At 43.4% G+C, this 17,441-nt stretch overlaps 3 protein-coding genes across 5 annotated transcripts; 2 read left to right on the top strand and 1 right to left on the bottom strand.

The window, feature by feature from the left end:
- Window positions 1-1,056: 1,056 nt before the first annotated feature.
- Window positions 1,057-10,436, top strand: LOC127764526 (probable starch synthase 4, chloroplastic/amyloplastic). 3 transcript variants are annotated; one of them, XM_052289422.1, is made up of 16 exons: window positions 1,057-1,451; window positions 1,961-2,183; window positions 2,832-2,907; window positions 3,005-4,007; window positions 4,320-4,371; window positions 5,832-5,954; window positions 6,052-6,127; window positions 6,208-6,392; window positions 6,535-6,726; window positions 6,812-6,880; window positions 7,445-7,654; window positions 8,412-8,537; window positions 8,719-8,868; window positions 9,180-9,241; window positions 9,312-9,387; window positions 9,473-10,436. In XM_052289422.1, exons 1-16 carry the CDS (start codon window positions 1,333-1,335, stop codon window positions 9,647-9,649), a joined length of 2,919 nt encoding a protein of 972 aa, XP_052145382.1. In that variant the 5' UTR covers window positions 1,057-1,332; the 3' UTR covers window positions 9,650-10,436. The 3 variants fall into 3 exon arrangements, with proteins under 3 accessions (XP_052145382.1, XP_052145375.1, XP_052145390.1); XM_052289415.1 differs by having other exon boundaries at window positions 4,311-4,371; XM_052289430.1 differs by lacking the exon at window positions 1,057-1,451 and adding an exon at window positions 2,651-2,723 and having other exon boundaries at window positions 2,061-2,183; window positions 4,311-4,371.
- Window positions 10,432-11,506, bottom strand: LOC127764545 (chlorophyll a-b binding protein of LHCII type 1-like). Its single transcript, XM_052289441.1, has one exon. The coding sequence runs from the start codon at window positions 11,410-11,412 to the stop codon at window positions 10,615-10,617; it is 798 nt and encodes a 265-aa protein (XP_052145401.1). The 5' UTR covers window positions 11,413-11,506; the 3' UTR covers window positions 10,432-10,614.
- A 4,551-nt stretch (window positions 11,507-16,057) lies between these two features.
- LOC127767323 (inorganic pyrophosphatase 1-like) lies at window positions 16,058-17,180 on the top strand. The gene has a single exon (XM_052292620.1). It carries the CDS (start codon window positions 16,157-16,159, stop codon window positions 16,979-16,981), a length of 825 nt encoding a protein of 274 aa, XP_052148580.1. The 5' UTR covers window positions 16,058-16,156; the 3' UTR covers window positions 16,982-17,180.
- The last annotated feature ends 261 nt before the right edge of the window (window positions 17,181-17,441 follow it).

The raw sequence follows: 17,441 nt of genomic DNA, 5'->3' as shown, positions 1-17,441 counted from the left end.
GCCGAGGCGAGAGCGAATAAATAGGCGTGGGCCGAGTGGGGACACGTCAGCCAACCAATCGAAAACAGGTAAACTTTATCTCTGCGTGGGCCCGGAGTTAAGCTGGTACACACGATGAGCACGAGCCCGAGTTGGCGCGCCGTGGACGCGTGGGCAAGCGCCAAGGCGGATCGAGCGGCGACGGGCCTGGCCCACGTTTCGTGGCCTAGCTTGGCCCTGCACAAACACCGGATCGAGCGAACTGGATCCACGCGGATAACCGCGGGTGGCGGCAGGCGGTGTCGAGTTTGTGCACGTCCACGTCGTGATCCACCTGACCACCTCTAGCCAGAAGGCGCAGGTTGATCGAGCCGGAGATACCTGCGTTGACGAGTACGCGACGCTAAGCTGGTCGTACTTGGTTAGTTGAATACGATCTGATCGCAATATTGTTGCCATCGATGGACGAAAATCACACGATTACACGAGCAATTATTTGGTTGTGAAACCGTGAAAGCATCCAAATGTTCCATATAACCGTTGGATTAACGTGCACGGGACGGCCCGACGGGGAGAGTGCATCGATAAGAGCAAGTTTAATAGTATAGCCAACTACTCACTCTAAATCATCTATAGCCAATTTAACAGCACATTTATACAATAGTTACATACTACACTATTAATATATGGTCCAACCTGTCATACACATATTGTGTCTTGGAGTCCTATTCTCTCTTCTCATTTATCTTCTTAAAATATATTTACAGCCTGCTATTGTACTCCCTCCGTTTTTTAATAGATGACGCCGTTGACTTTTTCTCACATGTTTGATCATTCGTCTTATTCAAAAACTTTACGTAATTATAATTTATTTTGTTATGAGTTGTTTTATCACTCATAGTACTTTAATTGTGATTTATATCTTATACATTTGCATAAAATTTTTAAATAAGACGAATGGTCAAATATGTGAGAAAAAGTCAATGGCTTCATATATTAAAAAACGGAGCTAGTATTTGCTCTAACTGGGTACGGATGATAGGTCACGCCGTCACGTGCCAAAGTCAGAGTGGGCCGGTCCCGATACTGTTGACTTGCGCCGCTGAGTTGCTGACCCCGCCGCGGCCTCCGCCGTTTCGTACGCCTTCTCCTCTCCCGCGCGCACCCGCCTCCGCCTCCGCCTTCCCCGGCCGCCGCCGCCGCCGCAGGAGAGGAGACGCAGGCCGCGGCGGCGTCAACCGCCGCTCTCCCTTTGCCACCATCTCCGCTCCCGACACACACTCCGCTCCACTCCAGTCCACAGCACTAACCCATCGGTCCCGGCGATCTAGTGCCCCTCCTCGCCCGCTTGCCATGGCGGCTTGCGGCGCCGCGGCGGCGGAGTATTCAGCTCTCCTGTCCCTCTCATGTGGGCCTATCACTCGCCGCCGTTTCGCCGTCTCCTGCCGCGCTCGACCGCCCGGCAACCTCAGGTGAGTGCCTGACCAATCTGCTGCTTCCTGCTTGCTGGGAGTAGCTGGGGGACACGCGATGTGTTCGAGAAAGTGTCCATGAGCGAACGCATTTGGGATTGCGCGCGGTCGTTGCGTGCAAAAGAGGCCGTTTGTGCCAAACGTTCTCTCACTGTTCCACCCGCTCGTGCAAAATGGATGTCGCCGAGCATCGATCGTGGCATGTTGTCGTGTCTCAACCCATTAGTCGAGTAGGAATATCTGTTAATACTCTGTCCAGTGGTGAACGAATCTAAGCTGACTTAGAGGCTGCTCTGCACGGTTAATCTGCAGTGCTCGAGCTAATGAAATTTCACATTAATCTTCTGAAAAAGCAGTGTGTTTCAGTGTGCTAAGTCATTTTGCAAAACATGGTAAAGTCGCTCTATTCCATATTGGTCTAGAAATCCCTGGGTTTGCGCATTCTAGTTGGTAGAGTTCACATGAAGGTTTTTGCGCTTGACTCATGACTGACAGCTTCTGTGTGGTAGTGCACAGCAGAAGAAGAAGCGAGGGAAAAACATTGCTCCAAAACAGCGCTCTTCAAATGCAAAACTCTTGCTTACTACTGAGGAAAATGGACAGCTTCCAAGTACCAGTTTGAGGACTTCTATGGAACGTCCTCAGAAGAGTACATCCAGTGAGGACGATACCAATGGGGCTATTAGCCAGATAGATGAAAAAATTACAGCCATTGGTAATGAACAGCAAGAGGTACTGCCTTACTGGGGTGGTCATATACTTATATCAGCCTATCAGGGTATCCTGGTGCACTTCCACACCTCCTTCAAACAAGCTAGCTAATTTAAAGAGATATGCTTCTACATTCATAGATCAAGGATTATTGAACTTTTGTTTATGTGACTTCTGTGCAGTATGTCAGAAAAAAACATTAAAAAGAAAAGGCACAGTCATATTGCAGAACCATGATAACATAGGATTAAAACATTTAAATTGCTATTCATTTCCTTTGGACTGATTATGCATTGTCGCTTCCTAGGAGGGCAACCTCGTTATAAATGTTTTTCCCTATTTGGAATAGAGTTCATCCTTATGTAGTATTATGCAGAAATTCGTCTGATAAAGGATTGTAATGTTTATTTTCACTCCTCAGTTTGCCATGTTCATCCTTATTTAGTACCAATACCAATATGCTAAATTGCCTCTCAATATCTTAGCAGTTATCACCAGGCCATCCACAATAACCTTAGAGCTCGCATCGTCTCCACCAGAACTAGAATGATACTGCTTTGAGTGAGACACTGCTACCTAGTTGTACTATGCAAGCGTGTAGTCTTTCTTATGTCCTTCAGAAATTGTTTCATTTTTCATAAGAATTTCTCCTCTTATATATTAACACAGAGGTCAAAGGATAAACATTTCGAATCAGACTTTCAACTTGAAGATTTTGGGGAAATGATACAAAACATGGAAAAGAGTATGGAATGCTTTCTTCTCAAGTGTATTCATACATTCATGCATGATATCTGATGAAAATACATGAAAAATAATTTTTAAAAATCTGACATGGCTAGATATTCTGCTCCTAAATCAAGCTCGTCTTCAAGCAATTGAAGATGTTGACAAAATTCTTACTGAAAAGGAAGCTTTGCAGAAAAAGGTTGACACTCTAGAGATGAATTTGTCAAAAGCACTTGCAACCAAAGGGAACATAAATACAGATATCCCTGGTGATCATTTAGAGAAATTTACAAAAGAAATTTTGATAGAAAGTGCTCTAAGTGGAGGCAATCCAGCACATTTGTGTGAGTCTCCACTTTTCATGGAGCTGACTGTTCTAAAAGAAGAGAATATGCTACTTAAGGCTGACGCACAATTTCTTAAAGCAAAGATTGTTGAGTTTGCTGAAACAGAGGAATTCCTATTCAAATTGGAGAAAGAAAGGTCACTGTTAGACGCTACAGTTAGGGAGCTGGAAGCTAGGTTTCTAGTTGCTCAAACTGATATCTGGAAAGTTGTCCCTCTGCAATATGATGTTTGGATGGAGAAAGTAGAAAATCTGCAACACATGCTTGGATGTTTGAAAAATCATGTAGAGAAGTATGCTGCATTGTTGGATCAGCATGATGATCTGCATGACAAGATTGATGAGCTAGAAGCATCACTAAAAGAAGGGAAAACATCTGAGTTTTCTCCTTATGTTGTTGAACTTCTGCAACAGAAGTTGAAAGCAGCAAAAAGCCGTCACCAAGCAGGCCATCAAGAAACAAACACTCACATTCAAGTATATCAGCAGTTAACTGAGGAATTTCAAGATAACCTTGGTAGACTAACAGAAGAAAGTGGCAGACTGGAGCATTCTGCGAATAGTATGCCATCAGAATTCTGGAGTCACATCCTGCTCATGATTGATGGTTGGTTCCTTGAGCGGAAAATACCAAATACTGATGCACGTATGCTGAGAGAAATGGCATGGAAGAGAGATGACCGTATCTGTGAAGCCTACTTTGCTTGCAAGGGTGCAAAAGAAAGTGATGTTATGGAAACTTTCCTAAAGCTAATGTTATCAGGAAACAGGTATTAAATTTATCTTGTGAATCACTTTATTTTTGATGGGTTCAAATATGAATTAGAAAACTTATCTGCAATTTTTTCATAAGATCTATACTACTTTAGTGGTGGTGTCCAAATCTGCCTCCAACGTCACGAGCAAACGTGTGGGGCCATAAGGTCTCAGCACATGAATGCTTTTGCTTTGATGTTATATGCCTAATTAACTAACTATGTTATAAACTTGTAATTTTTGCTTGTGCTTTTATCTCTTGTAATATCCATTACAACACACGGACCTTTAGCTAGTATTTTCTAATATATTATCAGTCAATGCAGTTCTGGCTTGCACATTGTCCATATAGCAGCAGAGATGGCTCCAGTGGCAAAGGTGATCCTGTACATCAGTTCACACTTCCATCAAGTATTTGGTTCTGTCGGTGTCTTATCCACTCTCACTGCACAATATATCCTTTCTGTAGGCTATGTACCAAGAAAATGTAATTTCGTGAATTGCAGCCTTGCCTGATATAATCCACACAAGCCTAGCTCTATCTTGTTCAAATCTGCAGTTATTTTTGCCTAGTAGTTGTCAACAATAATGCCAACAGCCAAGTACTGGCATTCCATTTTGAGTTGAAAAGATTGTATCGAGACTTTGCAACCAACAAGAACATGCAAAATAATGGAGAAATGCACTGAAAATTGTATTTAGCACTAAGTTCATGCATCTCAAAATTCAATTGGAATTATGTAGAAATTTCTTGGTTGAACTTCACATTGGCTGAAAATTGACTTAGAATGATAACATTATTTGTCTTACCTTTACTTATTAAATGCATACAATTTATTCAAAACCAGTTATACCAACAACTGATTAGTCAGAAAAGTAATGGAAGTCACCCACCACAAACCATGCCGTGTTTTGCACTAGAAATTCCATCCGATATTTGCTAGTAGGTGCCACATTGCCTGCTTAGTCAGAAAATCAACATGCCTGCTTGCTTGCTAGTAGGTGCCACAATGCTGGGCACATTAAAGTTGGTGATGATCAACATGGCCCTGATCAAGCACATGAGTAGGGAAATGAGTGATTTGATTCTTAATAGTTTTCTCCTATGTAAAGCATTAAATATTTGTACATGAGGTTGAATTCATCTTCACATCAAAAACCAAGTACTTAGTCATATAATACAGGAATAATGGGTAGGATTAGTGTGCTGTATTGTTTGACAAGAAATTTCATAGCATTAATGAAAGTTCCCCATTTGTTAGGAACTTGCATTGTATAATTGATGGAAAATTTACAAGAACACCCTAAAAATATTTTATGTATTGGTTATACTCCTGAATTTTTAGTGTAGATTCGTGTCAGGTAAGTTCATCTCTACATGAGGTCTTCCCCTTCTGAATGAATTTTCCTATTTGCTACTAGCGTTCTAGAAGGTGCTAGGTTTGTTGCCTGCCTTCTAGAACAGGGGCCACTACCAGCAGTTTTCTTCTATATTAAGAAATAGACCATAAAGTCATAAACATTATATCTGTGTATGCAACTGCTCATAGCCTTAAATCCTAGTTATGAGAAAGATTAATTGGCTGTGGAAAGTAGTCTGCTGGCAATTTCATGTTTCAAAATCAAATAGATTATCTCAACCAGACCACATTCTGACTGGAAGTTGAAATGAGATAACTGTTACATGGGCAGTTATATTGAGAAATATTTGCAGAAATTCTTATGTAATTGTTTATACTTATCTTTCCATGCTGCTTGGATTTGAAGTATTGCTTATACTAATCAGTATTTTAATTGTGTAATCTCATTTAAGTTTGCTTAACAAAATGGTTCTTCAGGTTGGCGGTCTGGCAGATGTAGTTGCTGGTCTTGGCAAGGCACTTCAGACTAAGGGACATTTAGTAGAGATTGTTCTTCCCAAATACGACTGTATGCAACTTGACCAGATTACTAATCTTAAGGTTTGTGCTTGTTGGTTAGCCATGATTTTTTTTTACATGGTTTTGCATCTTTAATCTGAGCCTCTGAGGTAAGATTGTATTCTTGGTGATCCTGCAGGTTTTAGATGTTGTCATACAATCCTATTTTGATGGAAATCTATTCAGCAACAACGTGTGGACAGGAACTGTTGAAGGTTCTAAGCAACTCTATTGGACCTTATAAGAACTCAAAAAAAGTTAATAATTGTTTGCTAACTGCAATTCCAATATACAGGTCTTCCAGTCTATTTTATTGAGCCACAGCATCCTTCAAAATTCTTCTGGAGGGCCCAATACTATGGAGAGCATGATGATTTTAAACGTTATTCATACTTTAGCCGTGCAGCACTGGAATTACTTTACCAATCTGGGAAGAAAATTGATATAATCCACTGCCATGACTGGCAAACTGCATTTGTTGTAAGAACTGAAATTCATTTCGCTTGCTTTTTCATCAATAGCTGAAAACATATAAATTTTGCTGTTATTCATTTGCTAAGTTCTGGGTGTCAACTATTCTCTACCGTGTTCAAGAATATTGTATCTTACACTTAGACTTCAGGCACCTCTATATTGGGATATATATGCAACTCGAGGCTTCAGCTCAGCTAGAATTTGTTTCACTTGCCACAACTTCGAATACCAAGGTACAGCACCTGCTCCTGATTTATCATATTGCGGCCTTGATGTTGAGCAGTTGGATAGACCAGACAGGATGCAAGACAATGCACATGGAAGAATAAATGTTGCCAAGGTATAGAATAGAGAAATAGCAGTTGTTTTGAATTCTGTACCTTAAAAGTCATGATTTTTATATTTTTGCTTCTTATTGGTTTCAGGGTGGAATTGTTTATTCCAATATTGTGACAACTGTATCACCAACATATGCTTTAGAAGTGCGCTCAGAGGTAACACCAGCAACTCTGTTTTCTAAACAACTATTACAAATTCAATATCAGCTTCACACACTTTAGATGTTTTCTTTCAACTGTAGATACATGATCAACCTCTCAAATAGTACATATTTTTTTGTGTAACATTAGTATTTATACTTAGAGTAATTGACTACACAAAGGTCGATGTATTTATCTGATAGACCAAATCTTTTTTCGAGGCAACATTTATGTAAGCTGTTAATGTACAAGTAATGTGAAAAATTAATATGTTTATTTGACAGGCACTTCTTCATCTAAAACAAGTGGCATTTCTTAGTCCATGTAGGATTAACTGTCTGCATTTGCTGTCCTTGCTTTTCTTTTGGCCTTTGCCCCAGAGTAAAAATTGCTAGCTCAAAACATATGGCATAAGTAAACAAGGTTTGAAGAGACTTCAGTGAAGGCCTTTTATGTCTGACATTGTTATGCAATTTTTTTTAATTGTTTTAAGAATTTTCAAGGCATTTTACTTGATATGTTACTAATGAGTTAGGGGTCTGATATAAGTTGCCCATCATGACCTTTTTTATTGGTCAGGGTGGTCGTGGTCTCCAAGATACACTTAAAATGCATTCCAGGAAATTTGTGGGGATACTTAATGGAATCGACACAGGAACATGGAACCCTTCCACAGACAGATTTCTTGCTGTGCAATATAGTGCTACTGATCTTCAGGGGAAAGCAGCAAACAAAGCATTTCTCAGGAAGCAGCTAGGGCTGTATTCTGAGGATGCCTCTCAACCACTGGTATGAATTTCAGTTCTACGCCCATCTTAACTAATTATATGGCTATCTATTCATCTATTGTAGCCTTTTTAATGTAATCAAGTCATTTCATTGTTTTTTCTTGAAAACGCCAGAGAATTGCATTTCATTTCATTTAGGGGAAGAGAATAAAGGAAAAATACAAAGTAGGAGAGACCAAAGCCTCCTACACACCCAAGCCCCGGCCAACTAGCTGCCTAGGTTTGCCGAACCACTAAGAAATTTTTGGAGGGCAGACGCTCCCACTATACACCAAAGATTACCCTCATTCTCTACCACCTGCAAGACCGTTGCAACATTAGGACTGGCGCCATTGAAAACACAGTCATTGCGATGCTTCCAAGTCTCCCAAGCCACTAAGATAACCAAGGAATTGAGCCCTTTTCGCACGTCCTTTGGCCGGTATTTTGTATATTGGCTCCACCACAGCAGCTTTTTATAACAAGCCCCTTGATTTGTTTAACCACTTTTTATAACAAGAAAGTACTTCTGTTAGGGGAGAATACCATTTAAAAATCACATATCTGAACTCTGTTTTCTCCAGTTCAAGAAAACCCCTTTTGAGTTTTGAACTTTATCTCATTTTCATTTTTTGTTGGTATTATTCGTTTAGATTAGCTGTCTCCTTTTGTTTTGTTTCTTGGAGTACAGTCTCTATTGAAATGAATTAGTCTCGTAGTTTATGTTCAGCTTTGATCCTCATTTTGTGCCTTTTAATGACCATGGTTTTCTGAGGCAGGTAGCCTGCATTACGAGGCTAGTTCCTCAAAAGGGTCTACATCTTATCAGGCATGCAATATACAAAACAGCTGAGTTAGGAGGACAGTTTGTACTCCTGGGTTCAAGTCCAGTTCCACATATTCAGGTCAGTATACTCATCGAGTGCTTCATTTTATTTTCTCAACTGCAGCTCACATTTGGCCCTATGAGTTCTTGATTTGCCATGGATAAGTCTGGTTCTATAGTTTTATGTATATAATTTATTTTCTTCTACATCTTGGCTGATCTTGTTACTGTGAACTGATCGTTGTGCATTTGTATCACAGAGGGAATTTGAGGGTGTTGCAGACCAATTCCAGAAGAATAACAATATTAGGTTAATTCTGAAATATGATGAAGCTTTGTCTCATTGTATTTATGCGGCATCTGACATGTTTATCATTCCATCAATGTTTGAGCCTTGTGGCCTTACTCAGGTGATCTATCCGTACATATTAAATTATAGATCTTCCATTTACCAACCAAATAGGCCTACAATTGCTAAATGTGCGCCAGTGTGCCCACATAGCTTGCTTGGGTTCAAATTGGCATTTGTGAGCTATTATCACAAGGCATGGATTTAGACTAGGTTTTACTTTGATCTAAATATCCCATACAAGTCTTACATGGTTGTGTCATCCAAATAATTTTCTTTTATGAAATTAACCACATTTTACTAACCATTTTACATGGTTGTTGACATTTTATTCTTTTTCATGCCCAAGTCTGACAAGTTTTTATCAACCAGATGATAGCTATGAGATATGGTTCTGTGCCAATTGTTCGACAAACTGGTGGATTGTGTGATAGGTGATTTCTCCCTCAAACATTTCCTTTGCATAGCATATTCTGATATATCTGTTGTGTTCTACTTTTCCAGTGTTTTTGATTTTGATGATGAAACTATACCTGTGGAGCTGCGGAATGGCTTTACATTTGCTAGGACAGATGAGCAGGTGAGTTTTACAATGGAATGCACTTTCAAATTTCGATTTCTAATGTTTTATGGGTAGAGCTCACGTGGGATGCCTATTTTGGTAGGATCTAAGCAGTTGCTTGGAAAGGGCATTCAGCTACTACAGCAGAAAACCTATGGTTTGGAAACAGTTAGTGCAGAAGGATATGCAGATTGATTTCAGCTGGGATTCTCCAGCTTCACAGTACGAAAACCTTTATCAGAGTGCTGTTGCTCAGGCAAGGGGAGCGGCTCAAACATAAACCTTTTCATGATGACATTGTGAGCTTAGATTCTCCCAAGCGCAGAGACAATCGTCAGTTTTATCATATCTGAACCAGGCATATGCTGAAGAAATATTGCTCTTCTCACATTCACAGAATTCACACATCGTGATCCTTGCTGTTGCCATTCCCGAAAGAACTGAGAAAGAGTAGTCTTACAGTTGATCAAGATATTGCATTTTGCAGTCAGTGCACGGAACTAGTTCTGGGTTTAATGGGGATGAGTAATCATAATCTATACTGGATTGCCCCCCTCTAAATTCCCCCCAACCGTTAGTTTTTGTGGGAATGCAAGAAGTAAATATGTGCACTGTAGGGTGACATTCGCATACATGATACTGTACGGTTTATTCAGATCAACGTTTGGGTAATGTGACTACTTTTGAGTTTGAGAGATTTGCGTGCTCCGTTCTAACCTTCTAGGGTGTGTTTAGAAAATGGGTTAGGAGAGGTGGGATTGGGAAATGGAAATGAATAGAGGGATAGGATGAAATGGGGTGAGAAGAATGGGTGGCTAAGATTGAAGCTTACCCTTTAAGGGGTGGGAAATCATATCCCAAACCCATTTTCCAAACACAGCCCCAAGGTTATAAATTTTTTTTTTGAGGGACCAAGGTTATAAATTCGTCGTCTGAAATTGACATTTTGTTTTGCGTTTTTGCATGTGATTATTTGAGTCCGCGTACATTTCCATGTACCATGGGGTATTCCGTTCCATACCGCCAGGCAAACTGATTTCCCAGGAACAAATCAGATAAAAATTATTTTACACAATCAGGTCCATTGTACTTCTTTCATCAACCAACCAGATAACATTGTTTTACACAATCTGAACGAACGAAGCAAATATTCGGGTACGCGGAAAGAGGAGAACGTCGCGCGTCTCACCGCAGCCTGCATGAAAGCAATGGACCTCACCGCCGTTGCTCGCCGGAGATCCACACTCACTTGCCGGGGACGAAGTTGGTGGCGTAGGCCCATGCGTTGTTGTTGACGGGGTCGGCGAGGTGGTCGGCCAGGTTCTCCAGTGGCCCCTTGCCGGTGACGATGGCCTGGACGAAGAACCCGAACATGGAGAACATGGCGAGGCGGCCGTTCTTGATCTCCTTCACCTTGAGCTCGGCGAACGCCTCGGGGTCGTCGGCGAGGCCGAGCGGGTCGAAGCTGCCGCCGGGGTAGAGCGGGTCGACGACCTCGCCGAGCGGGCCGCCGGCGACGCGGTACCCCTCGACGGCGCCCATGAGCACGACCTGGCAACCCCAGATCGCCAGGATGCTCTGCGCGTGGATCAGGCTGGGGTTGCCGAGGTAGTCGAGCCCCCCCTCGCTGAAGATCTGGGACCCCGCCTTGAACCACACGGCCTCGCCGAACTTCACGCCGTTGCGGGCGAGGAGCTCCGGGAAGACGCAGCCGAGCGCGCCCAGCATGGCCCACCGGCAGTGGATCACCTCCAGCTCCCGGTTCTTGGCGAACGTCTCCGGGTCGGCCGACAGCCCGGCGGTGTCCCAGCCGTAGTCGCCGGGGAACTCGCCGGTGAGGTAGGACGGCGGCTCGCCGGAGAGCGGGCCGAGGTAGAGCACGCGGTCGGCGCCGTACCACGGGCTCCCCGACGCCGCGGCGGGCTTGGGCTTGGCCGCCGACTTGCGCATCGTGACGCGGCCCTCGCCGAACACCTTGGCATTGGCGACCGCCTTGCCGGCGAGGGCGGCAGGGGAGGAGAGTGCCATGGTGGACGCCGCCATTGACGCGAGCCTAGGACTAGGAGGAGATGGCCACAGATGCTTTTGGAATGTGTGTCTTTTGAGCTCGTGAGCTGCTGTGGTGAGGAAAGTAGTGAGCTCGAGTGGGGTTTAAATAGTGGCGGGAAACGGGGACGCTGCAAGGATGGGCCTATCTCTTGCGATCGTCTGGTTGGATACTTTGGATAGCTCGCTTCGTCTATCTCGCCACCTGTGCACGCTTTCTGCTGACGTGGAGATCAGCCAATCAGCAGACGACGGGGTGGACATCTCGATATGAGTCGATAGAGTAGCAATTATTAGATCCTAGGCCCTGTTTGGTTCCGGAGGGCTATTAAATAGCCCTCTGGAATCTTGCTATTTAGGATTATTAAACGTAAATTACTGACAAAACCCATTCCATAACCCCTAAGCTATTTTGCGAGACGAATCTAACGAGGTATATTAATCTATGATTTGCTACAGTAATCAGCTGCTAATCATGGATTAATATACATCATTAGATTCGTCTCACAAAATAGCCTAGGGGTTATGGAATCGGTTTTGTCGGTAATCTACGTTTAATAATCCTAAATAGCAAGATTCCAGAGGGCTATTTAATAGCCCGGAGGATCCAAACAAGACCTTAGCCAGGCTAATGGGCTAATATCTTGTTCGGACAAATAACCCAGCTTGGCCCATTGGCTATAATAATCCATAACATCTCTCTTCGCTTAGCTTTGGAATTCCTTTAGGCTGCGTTTGGCTAATGGGTTATGTCTAATGGGAAATGGAAATGATATGTTGTTGGAATGAGGTGGTATATTATATGAAGAGAAATTGTATCCTACGTTTGGTTTGATGGATGGAAAAGGAAGTTTCTAGACTAATGACCAAAATACCCCTCCTTGCAATAAGTGGCAGAACATAGACAGATAGAAAGGGGTCAAAATGGCAAGGGGCAATATGGTAATTTCGCCTAGCACTCTATCCACTCCTCAATCCGGCAGGATTGTGCATCCCATTTCCAATGTATCCAAACAGCATAAATCTGGAAAAGGGAAATGATATCCATTTCCCATCCTCTTAATCCCATTAGCCATACGCAGCCTTAGCTTTTATCACTCGCGTCAGATTATCACACGCAGCTTGAAGAGGCTATTAAATACTCTGTAGCTAATATAGTACTCTCTTCATCTTATAAGACTTCTTAGTCAAACGTTTTCAAGTTAAATCGAATTTATGGAGAAAATAGAGTAACACTTTTAACAAAAACAAACATAGTATCAAAATCTATTCAATGTTATATTTAATAAAACTAATTTGATATTTTACATGTTGCTAATTTTTCTATAAATTTGATTAAACTTTAAAAAGTTTGATTAAAAAAAAGAGAGTCAAAGTGTCTTACAATATGAAGCGGAAGGAGCAGTAACTTTGATATATTGAAAAGAAAATACCATGGTTCAAGCCTATTCATTATTGTCAGTGTTACGGATAAGTCATATTTCCTATACTTAGGTTCGTATTGTGTGGAAGTACCATATACCTAATGTTATACGGGAGTGGAAAGGTATATCCAAACAAGTTAATAAAGTGAGCCTGAAAGGAAATTATCTTTGCCGGAATAGAAAGTGTTAAGAGTCTAACCTAGAGAAGACAAGATTTCCTTTGCTCGTATCCTACTAGCTTCTTCATGTTCTACTTGGAGAAGAAGGCGCTTACTAGTATAAATACAAGACTCCCGTGAAGGGAAGGACATCTAATCACGTCTCACAAGTCATAGCTAGAGCCTCATATAGAGACAATTCGGAGGAAGTCGAAGCCCTAGTCCAAGTCATAGCTAGAGCCTCGTACAGAGACAATTCGGAGAAAGTTGAAGCCCTAGTCATTGATAAGATCTTGTTGAGCCGTAAGATTATATTCAACAGGTCAGATTAGCTAGTCTACTCCACCCATATAATCCATGTGGTACTTTTCTCAGATCATTACTTATAAGAAGGGTTATTACTTAGCTTGAGAGCTCAAATCAGTATAAATTCTTATCCCTTGTCTTCTTGATATGATCTTGCATATACCTTGTTTTAACGTTTTTCATACTCTACAAATATTATTGACAACTATCATGAAAAAAAACCCCTGCAAAATGTGCATGTTAAAAGAGAAGGGAAATAGCTAGAGGAGCACTAAATTCCGCATAGCAAAGTTTATTTCTGCAGGTCTTCTTTGGCGATTTGTCCTGAATAATTGCTGGGAAGTGCACCTGAATGAATCCCTGATACAAGCAAGCAAAGACATCGATTCACGTGAGAGCAAATAGCATCCATAATTAGGCTGTGTTCGGACTTCCATTTTCCCAACCCATATTCCTCGTTTTCCACATACACGCTTTTCAAACTGCTAAACAGTGAGTCTTTTTTTAAAAAGTTTCTATACGAAAGTTGCTTAAAAAATCAAATTAATCTATTTTTTAAAAAAAATTAGCTAATACTTAATTAATCACGCGCTAATAGATCGCTCTATTTTCCGTGCTACTGTTTTGAGTTGGGAACAACCCATATGCGAACACAGCCTAGTTTAGCTAAACACAATGCAACATGTGTGTGCCATAATGCAATCAATCTTTGGACTGAACGTCTGAACCCTTTCGAAACAGTGCACTTTTTCTTGAGTGTTCTGTGCTAATATTCCACTCCAGAAGCGCCCAGGTTCTTATCGATGCCACAACGAAAATGCAGCAGAATTTCTGGCTTACTACCTCTCTGCACTAGAGCATTATCACAACAAATCTGCTACTTTGATAGTCGATGCCTGGTAGTGACAAGAAGCACGAATCTTACCACGTACAGTGCGCGCATCAACCACATGAAAAGCATCTACTCACGGGGATGTGTCGGCTGTCAACTGAACACAAATTGCAGGGGTTGGTTCCTTCCATCTGCTTTCTCCACAAGTGAACATTCACATATGGTGTTCCATACTTTGATCCGCATCTGATTTATAGCCATGTGTTGCGAATTTGTGAATACCTCGCCATATTCGCAAGTTGGTGAACATATCACCAATTGTATTCGAGAATATAGTTGATTACAAGCCGTAACGTTTATTAGTGACTAAAAACAATTTATAGATAAAAATTTTATATATGTATGTATTATTAGCGACTTAAAGGTTAATGCTAAAAATAATTCACTATAAAGACCATCAAATTCAACTCTAAAATTAAGTTTAAATTTTAGCTACAACGAGTAAACATTGGAGCTAATCAATGTGAAGCCTTCTAGCCTTTGTTATTTTTGGCGTGGTTTTGCAAGTGTCTGATCTCATAATTTCCAAGTGATGGATAATTTTAAAATTTTCCCGAATCTTCATCCATTTATTTATGTATTTATTTTGTTATGGATCTTTTTACGTGTCAACACATGAGCTTGGGACTTGGGAGCCTGGCCAAGTGGTGCTAGATACTAGGAATAGTGTACAATGTATACAGAATTATAAGAGGTGAGCCACGCAAGCTGCCACTAACTACGCGGGTTAAACGGAATATTCCTTGCTAGTAAGATACAGGAGAACTTGTTCTTTTTCTTAACCTGATAATGTAGAATAAGGTAGCAGCAACTAGGAGCCTTCCCAAGTGACTAGGAGTAGGCTTCTCTCACATGACCGATGTCTCGATACACACATGGCACATGGAAATGAAACACTGCTTCTTGACCAAAAATCTGGGATTGGACCTCTGTTTATGTTTCAGCCTGCTGGATTAGAAGGGAAGGAAAAAAAATTGGATGGAAATTGACAGATAGACCAGCCAAACGATCCAGAAACCAACTCCCTCACGTTGTACCAGTGGTTCAAAATCAAAAGAGGCAGGCAGAAAGGACCAACAAGGCAACGATCGAATCGTGTCCATGGTCTCCACCTCACGGGAGATTCTCCGCATCCACCGAATATCCACTAGGCGACGCCCCCGGCAAATGCTCCCAATTTTTTTCTCACATGCACTTTGTCACCTGTCAGAAACGTGACCCCTGTTATCCTGTACCATAAACTACAGTATTTGTACTTAGCTCCTGGCATCCAAAAATTATCATTTTCTCTGCACTATACCCTTATATACCTCGTGCGTAAGAATATCTCAATTCCTTTTTTTTCCCAATAAGTACTCCAATTCAGCCGCGTATAAACTCAGAAACACGTAGAGATTGTTTCTCACCGCAGCAGATTGTGGCAACCCAACTGCGGATCAAAAACCAATTGTTCCACACATATACCACTCGCCTGGGGAACCGGCAGAGCCACCAAAAAGATAGATGCGCCGAAAGCGACCGCCACCACCGGTCCACCGCGGCACACGCGGCGCGAGAAGCCGAGAAGGATATTCCCCTCGCGGCTCCCCTCCGGATCCTTCCCCCACACACCGCAAGTCCGCAACGCGAGCCGCAAGCGCGCAGGCGCGCAACCGCGCAACGGCCGCACGAAAAGCGAAACCGAAAGACACAACCCCGCATCCCATTCCCGCGGGCCTCTCGGCTGCTTCCGGAAACTCGTGTTTTCTCTCATTTTCCTCCCACAATCCCTACTCCCACCCGCGCATCTTCGTAATATTCGCTCGGCATCTCCCCCCTCGCCCTCCCGCGCTCCCGGTATATAAGCCGACCCCCCCGCGGCCTCCCATTCTCCTCATCAGATCAAAGCAAGCAAACAACAACAAAAACCACTTCTCGTGGGTAGAAGAGAGAGAGAGAGCGAGGCGATTTCGACCAAGAAGATGGCCGGGATCGTGGTGGTGTTCGACTTCGACAAGACGATCATCGACGTCGACAGCGACAACTGGGTCGTGGACGGGCTCGGCGCGACGGAGGAGTTCGAGCGGCTGCTGCCCACCATGCCGTGGAACACCCTCATGGACACCATGATGGGCGAGCTCCACGCGCGCGGCAAGTCGCTCGCCGACGTCGCGGGCGTGCTCAGGTCGGCGCCGCTCGACCCGCGCGTCGTCGCCGCCATCAAGGCCTGCTACGGCCTCGGCTGCGACCTCCGGATCCTCAGCGACGCCAACCGCTTCTTCATCGACACCATCCTCGACCACCACGGCCTCACGGATTACTTCTCCGAGATCAACACCAACCCGAGCGCCGTCGACGCCGCCACCGGCCGCCTCCGCATCGCGCCGTACCACGACTTCCACGCCGGCCCGCACGGGTGCGGCCTCGGGATCTGCCCGCCCAACATGTGCAAGGGCCAGGTGCTCGACCGCATCCGCGCCTCCGCCGGCGCCGCCGGCAAGAGGGTCATCTACCTCGGCGACGGCCGCGGCGACTACTGCCCGTCGCTCCGCCTCGGCCGCGACGACTTCATGATGCCACGCAGGGGCTTCCCCGTGTGGGAGCTCATCTGCGAGGACCCGTCGCTGCTCCAGGCGGAGGTGCACCCGTGGGCCGACGGCGCCGAGATGGAGGAGACGCTGCTGCGGCTGGTCGGCAGGGTGCTCCTCGAGGAGAGGAACCTGCCGCCGCTCGACTGCAAGCTCGAGTCGTTGCCGGCCGTCGCCGTGCAGGACGGCATGCCCATGACGCTCCGGATCAAGAACTGATCAATGGCGGCGACGAACGTACGCATGATTTCGAGCGCGAAACGGCTAGCTCGAACAATGTGTGTGTGAGGATTGCGATACGGGTATAATTTTAACTATTGACTGATTTTTGCGCTACGCGTGATTGAGCCTGCGATTAGTAGAGGCTCATTGTATCTTGTCCGATCAATTGAAGTAAAACATTTGGCTTGGCTCTCTCTCTCTCTCAGATGTAATCTATTTCTATTATCTTAAAAGAAAAAAAAGTAAAACATTCCTGACAGTGAATTGACTAGTCTGAATTTTGGTGATAATTAATTGTCTGTCGCCTAAAATGTTTTACCCATTTCGTCAAAAGAACGTGCTCACCCAAAGTCGGTTTGGTTAATTTGTGATTATTGTATACTATTAGTAGAATCTTCGTCTCATATACTTATATGCAAGGAAAGAGATGGTTCCGATAACAGTGGAATAAAGTAGA

Source organism: Oryza glaberrima, chromosome 1 (genome assembly GCF_000147395.1).
Source record: "Oryza glaberrima chromosome 1, OglaRS2, whole genome shotgun sequence".
Classification (NCBI taxonomy): domain Eukaryota; kingdom Viridiplantae; phylum Streptophyta; class Magnoliopsida; order Poales; family Poaceae; genus Oryza; species Oryza glaberrima.
Note: the sequence above shows the minus strand (reverse complement) of the source record. Positions and strands in the feature narration are given on the sequence as shown.